This window comes from Epinephelus fuscoguttatus, linkage group LG1 (assembly GCF_011397635.1).
Source record: "Epinephelus fuscoguttatus linkage group LG1, E.fuscoguttatus.final_Chr_v1".
Classification (NCBI taxonomy): Eukaryota; Metazoa; Chordata; class Actinopteri; order Perciformes; family Serranidae; genus Epinephelus; species Epinephelus fuscoguttatus.
In genome coordinates this window covers 22,337,214-22,351,401 of record NC_064752.1, presented here as the reverse complement: position 1 = coordinate 22,351,401, position 14,188 = coordinate 22,337,214, and the positions used below count along the sequence as shown (strand labels likewise).

The window sequence follows — 14,188 nt, the reverse complement described above, 5'->3', positions numbered from 1 at the left end:
AGCAAACAGTTGAAAACCTAAAGACTCTTAATTGACTATCATAAATGATTGAGAAAAGCAAATTCTCACATTTAAAAAGCTGGAACCTGCAAATGTTTGACACTTTTGCTTGAAAAATGACAGAGACAATTAATTGTTTATCAAAGCAGTTGCATATAATTTTCTTTTGATTTTCAAAGATCTGTTTAACACACTGAGACATCTGAATAGACAGTTGCTACATCTCAAATTTTACCCCCATTTCAAACTATCATGCATACACAATATTAAAACATTTAGTGTAATGTGTAAGAACAGAGCCAGATTTGGGTCCTTTAAGTACTCAAACATATAGCCAACACTGCTACACTGCTACTGAAGTGGCTAAATTACAAACTATTCAAATAAACAGCACCAGAAATACTGACCAAACTAAATCATCTTCATTATTGTTGTTTCACCAGTGCCTCTAGAGTGCAGCCAGGGCAACTTGTTGCACAACGCAAAAGGAGCTTTCAGCAATACCTTTTGATGAAGTCAGACCATCTGCAACAGGCTGCAAAGATGTAGAACAGTTATATGAGACCTTGATGTAAATGTTAAGAACTCACTGTACTCTCAAAGGTGCTGTTTGTACCTCTGGAGAAAGATAGTTTATTGTCAAGTCTCACTTTCAGGTCCTCAAATACCAACGCTTTGGATTGGGTAATCGAACCAACCAAAACATTGATATTTGACGACGTTCTCCAGAGTTACATACAGCATTTACCATTATATAAATTAAGTAACTATTAAATGCATTTTTTGTTTCTCTAAAAGAAAGACAGAGACATGTCTGGGACAGGGTGCTTTGGGATATTATATTTCTCCTTAACAAAAGTCTTACAAAACGTCTTTGAAATAATTCCTTAAAAAACAAATACAAGTATTGTCCCTGCAGAAAAGCAGCTCATGCAGCACTAAATGTGACCCAGCCTGTTTGGAAGAATGCCACCTATACATCTGCTTAAAACTACTTGTTTACCAGCGAGCTCTGTAAAGCCTGTACACATAGTTTGCAAGGTTACGTCTACAAAACGCATTTGTACTCACGCATCTTACTCCAACAGTATAAATGTATAAAAGGTCAGTCATCATCAGCCATATCAGTTCATTTTAAATGTCCTGAGTGAAACACAATAAACATTATACAAATATATAAATACATGAATGAACAAAACTGGTAAACCCAGTGTGAAATGCCAAGTAAACAAAATTTCAACATTCACTATTGAGCAAACTCCAGTGTCACTGCAATCAGTTCAAATTCAATTCAAAATTTCTGGCTTCTACTCAAGTTTTACAGAGTTCAGAATGAAAATCAGTTGCAACAGCTTGTCTTGTTTCAGGTCCTATATCTCAATAAACAGACAGATGTGTGGTTTCTATTTTAATGTCTTCTTCAGAAGACAAAATGAAACTGTCTGCATCCTGCACGACATTAAAAAAAAAAAAAAAAGGAAGCCATTATCTTCACTGTAGTTTTGAGTTATTTGGTTCATTTAACCCTCATTTCTGAGTGACAATAAATATATATTATGTGATGTAATCTAATGTAAATGTCTTTAGCTCAGCTAAGCATTTAGCGGGGAGAGAGCGAGAGAGGGAATGACATGTAGCAAAGGGCCACTGGCTGGAATCGAACCCAGGCCGCTGCAGCAACAGTCTTGTACATGGGCGCAGTGTTTGTCAGATAGTTTTCATGCCATTTGTAAAACACAGGAGGGGATTTTACACACTGAATACTAAACACACTAAGGTGTGCGAAGTGTGTCGTAATTTTTTGGCGCCCAAAGTAGTCGATTGACTCGTATGTCACTCCTGTAGCCGATGCTGGTGTCCCAGCAGTACTCCGGAGAGAGCACCCTGCTTGGTTTATGAAGCCACATGTACTTGTTGAGGTGACTCTCGTCGTGCCACAGAGCCTCCACATTGATCTGCTTGTCCTCCATGATGCTCTGGTAGCAGGCCTCAGTCAGTGCTTTTACACTCTTCCACGAGCCTCCGAAGACGGCAGCATGGTAGTAGAAGTCCCCACTCTGCATGAACGCCTTGGACTTTGGGTTGCGGTCGTACGTAAACAGCATCTCTGGGAGGTGGTAGTAATGGGCGTGGAGCAGGGCCACAGACTCGCCCAGAGCCTCTGAGCCAAATCTCCCTGTGAACACCTGATCCACGTCAAAGCAGAAGACGTGTGTGCAGTTGTGACGAATGTCTGACTCTATGGCATCTGATATGGTCTTCATTCGCATCATAGAGATGTCCTGCCACCTGGAGTTCTTCTCCACTTTGAAAACCTTTATGCTTCGCTGAGGAGCGAGCTTGATGTCCGGCACCTTCTCTGGCACATCCGTAAAGACATAATATGTCACGGGCAAACCCAACATGAAGTGCTGCTCTGCGGAGTTCAGGAAGGTCGCCAGGTACACATCCAGGTACCTTTAGTGAAAATGAAGACAAGAACAAAGTCATGTTTTATTTCCTTACATTTTAATGACTTCCGCAGTCAAACAAAAAGGCACTAAATGAAATTCAGGTGTGACGACAGTTTATCCATACAGTTATGACACTGTTTATGTGGGAACCAACCTGCCAACAGCAAACACTGTGAGAGCCACAGAGGATCCTTCCATCTTGTGCGCCTGGTCGTAAAGGTCAGAGTCAAACATCCCTTCCCAGATGATGGGAGCATTCCAGGATGTACAAGTTTGCACATCAGGTCTGGACCTGAAACACAAGACAACTCAAAGTTATAAATATTTTAGAAATAAGGTAATTTCATATTTTGAGAACTCTGTAAATCTTCTTTAAAGGTCCAGTGTGCAGGATTTAGGGAGATACATATTGGCAGAACTGGAATATAATATAATAATGTTTTCTTTAGTGTTTAATCACCTGAAAATAAGACTCATTGTGTTTTCCTTACATAAGAATGAGCCATTTATATCTACATCGGGAGCGGGTCCTTGTCCGTGGAGATCGCCATGTTGCACTACGATGTTTCTAACGTAGCCCAAAATGGACAAACCATCATTGGTTCTAAACAGGACCATTTGCGTTTTAGCATTAGCCACCGTAGTTAGCAGCCCCCCACAACGAGCAGTGTCGGAGAAAACACTCAACATGAAACAGTTTTATTCAGTATTTTTATCAGCTTAAAACACTCACACTGTTTTTAAGGAGAAAGAGACCTCTGTGGATAATTTGGTTCCCGGTAAAAACCTCCTGAACGTCTGGATCTTAGGTTATCAGATAAAAAAGGGTGAGCACACATTAGCAGGTGCTGGGCTAGAAGCCCATCTGCAAGTGCCGGACAGTGTTGGAGAACCACTGATTTATAACGTGTTGCGAAACTGATTGATTCAGTGTTTTTTACTGGTTTTAATCACCTGTTCTGTTTGTTTTGGAGAGGAAGAGACCTCTATGGATAATTTGGTTCCCTGTAAAAACCTCCTGCAAGAGCCCGCACTCAACCGAAACCAACGAAACCAACCGTCAGAAACCAACAAAAAAGGGTGGCTTTATTGTCAGCATGATACGCAGCTGGTTGCCATTATAGTTTAATGGTGTCAAAGGGAAACGTGGCGGGACAAGGACGAAAGTGAAGGTGGTGAAAGTGCGACTGGGGCAGGCGGTAGGGGTGGTGGTGGATGGGTCCAACAAACCCTGACTTTCACCCGAGAGGCATACCTAAAGCCAAACCCTGTTCTTTTTTCCTAAACCTAACCATGTGTGTCTGTTGTTGAAAAAAACCCAACATCAATTGTTGTACTGACGTAGTGCTTTTATTTTGAAAGAGACTGTGTGTAAACATTAAATTTCCTGTGAAATTGGAAGTGTATTTTGAAAAAAAAACAATGCATGTAACGGGCAGAACTTGACACGGTGTCCCAGAAGTCAACAACCAACGCACCCAGGCTAACTTTCACATCGTATGTGGACGTGGAAAGTCCATGACCAAATGTCGATATGTGAAGAGGTCGGAGTGAGAATGTGTTGAAGCGTCTGAACAATAAACACTGAAGACTCCTAAATTGGAGTTCACACTTGACACATGGGTGAAGTTTCAGCTGGTTGCAGTCTGCAGTCGTCACTGCTAGATGCCACAAAATCTGTTAATACAGCAGGTCACAGGTTTCTTTTTGTTTGCAGTAGAATGATGAAAATAAATACATGGATTTAAAAAAAAAAATCTCCCAAAAGAATTACACACATCTCTCTACAATTAACTCACTTTCTCACAGCTCTTTTTCACCAACATGCAGCTCAGCATCTCACATCCAACATGCACACAAATCACACACATCACACACAACAAACACAAAAGTATTTTCTATAATCAACTGTAGCAAAGTGACACATCACCTGGAGCACAATGACCTAAAAAAACATTAACAAGCAGCAGCATTACAGTAAGTTTCACTTCTGGACTTTAAGTACTTTATTTCATCGTATTTTTTTTTCCTGAGCCACGAGTCAGTAAATGTCACAAGAATTCTGCAGCATGTGCAGGTTTATTTGATTAAACTAAAGTTATTCTTGAGAGACAAAACTATGTCACTGATTGGTTGCTTCTTTTTCCTCTGCTCCATTTAAAATTGGCTTGTGAGTGAAATCATCACTGCTCCTTGGCTGAAGTAAAACACAAATATTCTTGGCCGTCAGCTTTACTTCTGAGAGTACAAGATATGGTGCTAATTGGTTTTATGTAGACAGGACACTTTTGTGCATCATCACAATGCCTGGCATTATTTTCCACTTGCTTTGATGACTGAGAGGAGATTAAATATTTAGAAACTTTTTATTAAGGGGTTTATCGCAAGCAGACAACCAATTACCAATTGCTAAAAAAAAAAAAAAAAAAAAAAAAAAAAAGAATATAGTATATACTTGCAGGTACAAAGACTATTGTGGGTTTACAGCAGTTTAAACAGCAGGACTTAAACCCTTCTTTCCTCATTATTCTTTTTTAAACAGTGTGTACCCTATAACATTTTCTTTAACTATTTTACATCGTGAAAAAGGGATGTGTAACAAAGGTATACATGATCAAATTGGGAGACATTCCAGTACATAATTTCTAAGCTGGTTAGAAGACCAGGCATTGTCAATTCCAAAAAATGTGCCCATGACTGTCGCACATAAAGGGTCCAGTTTGACCACAACATTGTAAAGCTATTCATTTGTAGGTGAAGTGAGAAGGTAATTTTTTCTGTATATTTGAAAGTGTTTTAACTTCAATATGTGCACGTGACGGTATGGGCACCTGGGGGCTAAGACGGAAAATAGACCCTCCAGAATAACAAACATGAGAGCAAAAACAACTGGAATGTACATACAATATACGTATATGTAGGTGGAGGTGAAACAAATAGCCAAACATATTGTGTCTGCTCTTGTTCATCCCCCTCTTTAGAGCCGCTGCAGCGACCAAGAACATTAACAAAAAGTCTTTCATACCAAATGCAATAACTTTGCTAAACTCACAAAAAATCATTTGCACTTGAACCAGGTCTGTGATTGTTGTCCGCACTGTGCATGTTGTGTTACTTATCGTATGTATTGACATTTTTCTACAACGTGCCACATTTGCGGACAATAAAAATGATTACTATCACTGTGACCAAGTACATTTCACTCTATAGTTCTTAATATGCTGTAATGATTACACTAATTTGTATTGTAAATTTGTCTTCTCAGTTCAGTTTATTAATCATTCAGTCTTAAGAATGTCCTAACACTAAATATGCTAAAATAATGCACAAAAAAAGGAAAAAGATCTTTGTTTTGATCATTTTACTGTATAAATGACCTAAAAATTATTAATCAATCATCCAAATAGTTGCAGATGACATTTCTGTCAATCCACTAATCAGTTAATGGACTGATTGTTTCAGCTCTATTTCATTTATCAACTCTGTTAATCGTGATGTGCAAGACAACATCCACATTTAAAAACATTAAATATTGCAGAAATATACACATCGAGGTTTTATACATTTGTCAGAATCATCATTTTCCCTCAGTTGCGCTGCATCCTAACAGGTACATTTATAAAGAAACTAAAGGAATCCCTGTGAAGAAATAAATAAAATGACTGTTCTTTCTTCTGATCTTTATTATGAAGTATAAAGCAGATCCCCAGCAGTGTGTGCGTGTGAAAATTGAGGCCCGGAACAGAAACCTGTGGCATCTACAGCAACCAGTAACCACAGACACCTACATCTTCTCAGAAAAAATATATAGACGGGAAATGTCAAAGACTTTCTTTTTTTTTTAATATCTGATTTGAAACCTGCGGCTTCTGAATACGTCAAACCAGTGCTATGTTGGTTTGACCTTCCAAGCGGGACACATCTTAAAAGTGTAATCTGCAAACAGCAGCAACGTGACTGTGCAGCCAAAGCTTGAGAGAGTACTTCACCCACAAAATGATTTGTGAATCAATTTGTCGTGCCCTGTTACCTTGAATTCCTGAGAAAACTTGCCTGCATGCCTCAACAGAAAAGGGCAGATATATTGACAGATTGATTGGGGACCAACTTTAACAATAAACGTGGTTTTTTTTTTGTTTTTTTGCTTAAAAACAGTATTGGAGAGAGCATGGATAAGTTTTACTTTTAGTTCAGTGTTAAACAATTTTATTTTGTGTGAAAATGCTGTGTTAGTGAAGTACTGATCATACGACTGGATAAATGAGACTTGGATTATACTGCATGAGTTGTGTGAGAGTTTGTAAATGGATGACTGCTGTTGTTAAACAGTGGTCCCCGATCACTCAATAAATCAAAATGTTCACCCTTTTACATGGAGGCAGGTAAGAAAAAAACAAGTTTTATCCACCATTTCAAGGTAACACTGCATTACTAACTGACATACAAAAGATCATTTTGTGGGCGAAGCTCTACTTTAAGGTCTTAACAGTCCTACCAAAGATCGAGGGTAGCGTCCACACTGCAGTCCAGACTCAACATCTTTGCACTTTCCAAAGAGCATTTGTCCATTGGCAGGAGGCCTATTAAAAGCCTGATATGAAAAACAAAATTTACAACCAAATCTAAATGATATAATGTTTGCATTATTGTTAATAATTAATCTAGTATGTGGTTTCTTGTTAAATATAAATACAGACTCACCTCAGAGATGGAGATATTAAGTATAAAACACAGACTGTGACAGGAATGCCAAGCAGACACTTCAGAAGAGTCTTCGTCCTCTGAATGTGTCTGCAGGGAGAGAAAAAACACAAAGACAGACAGATTAAACAGAAAATGCTGAATCCTAATTCAGAGGACGCAAAACTGTGTGGCCCAACAGCCTCAGCAATAAAAAGATGTTAGATACCCCATTGTTGAAACACTCTGGTGTCCAAGCTCTGCAGACCCTGAACTCTGTTGAGGAGAAATGTGAGGGCAGCTGGAGATTCATGGAGGAAATGGTGACTCTGAGATAAGAGATAAGAGAAGGAGGAGCTACACAGTTTACCTTTTTACAGCGATGATACCTGAGTAAATTGTGATCCAAAAAATATATTTTTCATTACTTTAAAGATGTTTTTTTTTTCAATTTAATGACATAAAAAAGTAAATGCATTACACAGTGAGTTTATTAACATTGTTTTTTGTCCACCATTGACTTCCAGTCATGTTGTATATTAAACTAGGTGTCAAATGATAACTAATTCTCATTAAAATCAAAGAGCATGTGGTGGTCATATACTCAAGATAATTCAAACAGCAACGAGCAAAGTTAATACTCGGTATTTGACATCTGTATTTTAAACAGTATAGTTTAAAAAAGACTTTGAGAACTTACATTTTATTTATTGTATATGCTGTTTTCTGTAAATATTGATTCTGCATTTTTAGACTTTGCACTGTTTTAAAAGGAAACTATGCCCATTTTTAAAATGCATACATGTTATATGGTCTATGACAGTACAAAAATATTAGTTAACATAAACAACTCTCTTTCAAATCCAAAAACTAGAGTGCTAAAACTCAAATTTGTGATGTCATTGGGTATAAAGTCTGCAGCTTTTCTGATTCAGAACTGAGAACACCTCAGTAGAATAAAACTCATTATGTAGATCTGCAAAATAAATCAGTCCCCCATTCACTGTCAGTGAAGCAGCTTCAGACTTTATACTTGCTGAAATCACATTTTTGAGACTCACTTCGCTGGTTTCTGGCTTTGAGAGTGAGCAGCTCATGTTCACAAATATTGATTCACCTTCCCTAAGCCATGAAAATAATATACAAGAATTTTAAATGTAGGTTGTGTTCCCTTTGTGTCCTATATTCAAGGTAAATTTATGATCGTGACTGCATCAGTTGACTTTTTCTGTTTTGTGTGGAGCACAAAGTTAATTTTTTTGCAAGACACCAAACTTTAATTACTGTAAGTTTATCTGGAGCACACTGAGCTGATATGAAGGACAACATGTAAAATACTGTAAGTGACAATTGACACTACTGCATGGCAGCATTTGACAGTCATCAAAAGGCGAGACACCACATTTCTTTGTTCCTGTTTTCACACATATTCAGTTGCCATCAAGGCAGTAATTATCCATTTACACTTCCCTTCAATATATATATTTTTTGCACAATATCTTTATTAGGTCTTTTTCAAAGTAGTGCAAGACATACAAGAAAAATAAGGATAAAGGTAAAAAAAAAAAGGGGCAAATAAAAAGAGTGAGTAAAACAAGTGCAAAAACTGAACAGGGCGTACACTTCAAGCAATAACATACATTGTTGCATCACTAGTACTCTAAGTTCAAACGCAAATTCTCAAGGAAGAGGTGAATGGCCTATTATAGATCGTATCAATGATCAGGGTCCCCATTAAACTTGGTAAGATGGTCAAAAAATGGCTGCCAAGTCTGGTAGAACTTCTTAAGATTGTTCATCATGCTGTATTGAATTTTCTCCATGTGCAGTGCAGAGGTAAGTTCTGTCAGCCATGTCTTGAAAATGGGTACAATTTCTGACTTCCAGTGCATCAAAATCAGTCTCTTTGCTATTATTGTTCCATATACAATAGTGTTCTGGACAGGGAGGGTTTGAGTCAGTAAAGACAGAGAATAGCCAAACAGTGCCACCTCTGGCTCAGGCTTGAACACACAATTATACATTTCAGAAAACCATTTGAACACTTTACTCCAGAAATCATGCAACTTTGGACACGTCCAGAAAAGATGGGCTAGGGAGCCATTAGCAGACTTACAGTGATCACATAAAGGAGAGATTGTAGGATAGATTCTATGTAACTTAGTTTTTGAGTAGTGAAGTATATGCATGACCTTAAATTGAATTAACTGATGTCTGACATTAATTGAACAGTACTGAATGCTACTGAGGCCCAAACATTATCATCAATCTGTACTTCCCTTCAATATTCACACATGTTCAAAATGTCCCCCTAATATATTCAGAAAAACATAAATGGCTACAGCCTTGTTCCTTGTTTCTGTAGCAAAGCTACTCATGAGGCAGAAATATTTGCACATGTTACACTGATTCAATGAATTCAAAAGAAGTTTTGATATTATGGTGTGAAATACTGAAAATCAGACACTTTCTGTTAAAGAAGAAGTATGACAGATGATGAATCAGACACTTTCTGTCAAAGAAGAAGTATGACAGATGATGAATCAGACAAGATGTTTGCAGCTTTTACAGCTTTCAGTGTCTGATGTTGTGAACTCATTTTAGTCTGCAGCAGCCCAGCCTTTAAGAATTCATGTTATCTGTGTAATTTTTGCAAATTGGTGAGTTTTCATCAGCAGCACTTGGGCTGATTACACACAACATTAATACTTCTCCATTTCCTCAGATGTTAATGTTTGTATTTTGCATAGAGGCATAATGGCATTATGTAGTTGCTGATCATGTAACATAATAATAAAATGAAATGAAATTAAAAATATAATAATTAATTTGAATGTTGGTAAATGTGAAGAATAAAACCATCTTTTCCCCTTTAATATGCTTGTATATATGCTTTATACTTTTTAAACTTTATCATGAATCTCTGGTGGAGTTATTCAAGAAATCAGGTTAGTTGGCACACTAAGAGTTCATTATAAGGAAGATGCAGGTAAAAAAAAACATTAGAAACTGCTGGAGGTTGTCGTCTGATTTAAATAGCCTGATCATTTGTTTTCAAATGCAAATTAAACGGAACTCGTTAGACTTCAAGTAACCCAAGAAGCTGATGATCGCTGAGCAGGTTCCTACACACAACGATTAATCTGACACAAAAGGTGTTGACAACTTACCTGTGAGTCGCTGTCACCCACATACATCCATAACTCCGCTAACAAAAAAGATTCACAGGCTGATAGTGCCACCGGGATTTTAAAGGTTGTGGCTCACTGTAGTACAGTCCTGTGCGTCCTCAGTATAAGTGGGAAGGGCGTGTCTCAGTGTAATGGTCTCCTCTGGAGTCAGTTTACAGCTGAGGCATGTGGGCCAGGCCGCGCACAGGTGAGTTTTTCTGCTGTAGTCTACCTGTGCAGAGATGTTGGGCTGGCTGCTCCACAACACAACACAACACACGAGGCTGTAACAGTGACAGATTTTTTTCCCCCGAGATTTCCCGAGTGACAAATTGCACTTGGCAGACAAGGTAAAATTTTTAGGGAAAAAAAAAAAAAAAGGAAGCAATCACTTACAAAAAGTTCAAAATGACAAATCTCACAGTTCAAACCTGAAGAGTGAGTCTGTGTCAACACACCTGACCTGAGGTGCAACATGCACAAAACTCACAAAGGCAGAAACATGAAACTCTTCACGCATGAGTGGAAAAGGTGATTTTTTTTTTCATAGCCTGAGGCATTATGTTTTCAGGTTGTCTGTCCGTCTGTCCTTATGTACATCGACCCCTCCCATTGTCATGAACACAAGATCTGAAGAATGCCACGAGGGAATTTCTTTAAATTTGGCACAAAGTTAACTAATAAACTAATAAACTGATCAGACTTTGGTGGTCATAAGTCAATGTCAATGTGACCTCACATAACATGGTTTTGACCATAAGAATTTTTAGCACTTATTATGCTAAAACTTCACAAAAATGTCCAATAGGATTAAATGATGAAGTGATAACACTTTATAAACCGTAACCTGGTGCACAAGAGACACAAATTGTTGCATAGAAATTCTCCAGAATGCCGAAAATGAAGTGTTTAATGCTCAGTTTTTATATGTTTCTCCCCCTAATGTATGAAACAAAATCCACACTCTTGGTCTCTCTTGGTGTTTCTCTCTGGGCTGCATACAGATAGTCAAAAGTCAGGCAGGAATACAGTCAGCCTGACTTTTGACTATGTGTATGCAGCCCAGAGAGATACAGATAGTCAAACACAGTCAACAAAGCTCTGACCATGATGACAACAGCAGATGAAGCGCTCATGTGGGTTGCAGTATCATGGTATCCAGGAAGGTGCCCTTTGGTCAGGAAGTGCAGTACATCTTGAAAAAACAAAATCCAAGGCAACTCTTCTCTGGTGCAAAAGTTAAAAGGCCTTTATTAAATGGCTAGTTCATGATGAACATTAAAATCACATGTTTTGGCCATGCTCACTGGCCTTCATCAGGGCATAAAGCTGCAGGGTTCACAGGTGTTTTTCAAGATGTAAAGCTCTGACCATGTTGATAAAGGGCTACCTGCGCCTGTTCCAACATGTTTGCAAATACCTGGATGCTGAGGAAAAACCTCTCATCTCAAGTTAGAAGACGATCTCATTTGTCTCATTATGTTAAAGATGTTTATGGGTTGTTTGCAGTTTCACCTGCAGTATATCTCCACTCTAAACTTTACATATGGTTTTATTTAGGTTAGATGAATGCCTGAGCAGTGGCACCCCTAAGGAGGGGCCAGGGGGAGCTGTGGCCACCTTGATACAATTGCCTCACAACATTTACATCTTTGTGCTGGATCATACAGCTGGAATTTCAAGAGTATGTTAATCAACGTTTGTATCATACTGCAGCTAATGGAAATGACTGTTTGAACGGAAATAATCCATTAAGGAAAAAAAAAACCCCCCACCACAGATCAGTTTGCAAAATCATTAGCCATGATGTCAAGTTGGAAATGAGCTTAAAGATGTTAAGTGACATGTAGCATTAATGATCATAGTGATAATTTATACAGCACTTTTAAAAGAAAGTACAAGTTACAAAGTGTTTTACAAAGACAGAAAACTAACAAAAAAACAACAGATAAAAGTGTAATTAAATTATTAAATACGATTTCAAACAACAAATGAGCTTAGGTCAGAGGCGGATCTGCAGACCCAACCAGACTGACAGCTTGTCCACCCTATCAGATTCATTAAGCTGCAGGCGCAGACCCCAAGGAAGTGCACTGGGCTTTGAAGCCAATTGTCGTAATGACCGAACAATGTTTATTACAATGTTTACAATGTTTATTAGTCATGTGAGGCTCTGTGACCTGAAACAACTTTTTCTCATGGACTTACACAGAGTGCCCCAGGAATGAGTCCCAAAACCTGGAAATGACTTTGCATTTTACAACTCATGGTTCCCTCCTTTCAAAGTCAATGGGTTTTTGGTTAGATGCCTGAAACAAGACTTGTCGTTACACAAGCGTAAGAGACTTTCCCTTTTTGCTCTATGAGATAAAATACGTCAGTTAATACCCCACTTGTGAACTTGGAAGCTTCTATGTGTCTTATCACTCTTATATGTGGCTAAATGAGACTACAGAATGTCATCGTGCCGAGCACGGTCTCACAGTCTTGTTGCCATGGTAACATTACGTCATGCAACCATAGTGTAGTTCGTTAGTAGCCTAACGTTATCTCTGCTTCTGGCGATTGCATTTAGGCTTCAATAATCATGAAAGTGGTGTTCATATGTGAAGATTGTTTGCTTGCCACAGAGCTTATCTTCAACAGTAATCCAAAATTCAATTGAAAAAATGCCATAGGTGTTTTGACGAGGGAACCAGTGTGATGCTAACTTCTGCGTCAGCCTACAGAAAAACATCACCCCTGGAGCATTCTATGGCAAAAGAGACTCCTGTAAATCAGTGGATATATATTTCTGAGCATCACGACCCCCACGATATTACTTGTTTCACTTTCAGAATTTGATCCATTCAGTCCAATGACATTTGAAAGTCTAGCAGAGCTGCACAATTAAAGCTTATAGTTAGGGCTGGCTCAGGCTTGCCGTGTATCAGCACCTAGTTCAGCTGACTTAGGCCTAGTCTGCCGGAGGACCTCCCTATAATACACCGGGCACCTTCTCTCCTTCTCTCCTTCTCTCTCTCTCTCTCTCTCTCTCTCGTGTCCTATTACTACATCTTGCTAACTCGGCCATTCTGGATGTCAGTAACTCGGCTTCTTCTCCAGAGCCTTTGTGCTCCACTGTCTCTCAGGTTAACTCGTATTGCAGCGGTGCCTGGATAGTGTGACGTGTGTGGTTGTGCCACTGCCGTGGTCCTGCCAGATGCCTTCTATAGATCGACTGGGACAGAGGACAAACTGTAGAGGGTCCAGTGTGCTGGTTAGTGAGGAGCAGGTGTAATCCTTAACCAGTCATTCAAAGCTCTTCATCACAACAGAGCGGAGAGCCCCTGGGCTGAACATTCTTGCAGGTTAGTTTTGTTTTGGATATAACAGACTGAGCCAGTGACCAGCGCCAGTTGGTCAACACATAGTTCGAGGACCCCCCCACCCACTGATACTATCTGGTCCTGTTGCTCTCTTGGCATGAAATGTGCACCTACCCACCTATTAACCTCTTCAGCTGTTTTGTTTTGTCATTCTGTTTCCACTGGGGGTCCACACCTTGAAGGCTCACAAAAGGACAACCTGTCACACCTTTCAGAAAAATGTGTCATACCTAGCAACAGGGACAACCACTCCTCTGTCCTTAAGTACACGTTTCTGTCCCTTCCTTGCTCAGAGTTGCTCTGAGAATGTTCTTACGTCACCCTAAGCTAGGACTCCTTGCTCGAATATTTTAAGTTAGGAGCTCTGTGAGTGTTATTAGGATGTTAGTGAATACAGCCCCTCACACTGCTGAATGCTCCGCTGTGTTCAAATTCATTACAGACGGGGTGTTTTCCCAAACATCCTGTAACTGTTCCCTGTGATATTTCTATTTCATGTCACTTTCATTTCATAATG

At 39.0% G+C, this 14,188-nt stretch overlaps 1 protein-coding gene across 1 annotated transcript; it reads right to left on the bottom strand.

The window, feature by feature from the left end:
• Positions 1-154: 154 nt before the first annotated feature.
• LOC125889109 (alpha-1,3-galactosyltransferase 2-like) lies at positions 155-10,515 on the bottom strand. Its single transcript, XM_049576839.1, has 6 exons — positions 10,304-10,515; positions 7,363-7,462; positions 7,155-7,244; positions 6,949-7,044; positions 2,608-2,745; positions 155-2,457 (listed from the first exon to the last, which is right to left on the bottom strand). The coding sequence occupies exons 2-6, from the start codon at positions 7,365-7,367 to the stop codon at positions 1,773-1,775; spliced, it is 1,014 nt and encodes a 337-aa protein (XP_049432796.1). The 5' UTR covers positions 7,368-7,462; positions 10,304-10,515; the 3' UTR covers positions 155-1,772.
• Between the last annotated feature and the right edge of the window lie 3,673 nt (positions 10,516-14,188).

What these genes read in the sequence shown, in the direction of transcription:
- LOC125889109 (XM_049576839.1), bottom strand. An exon ending in TTAATATCTCCATCTCTGAG is followed by an intron (nt 7,045 to 7,154) that starts GTGAGTCTGTAT and finishes TTTTCATATCAG; the next exon opens with GCTTTTAATAGGCCTCCTGC. An exon ending in GACGCTACCCTCGATCTTTG is followed by an intron (nt 2,746 to 6,948) that starts GTAGGACTGTTA and finishes CTTGTGTTTCAG; the next exon opens with GTCCAGACCTGATGTGCAAA.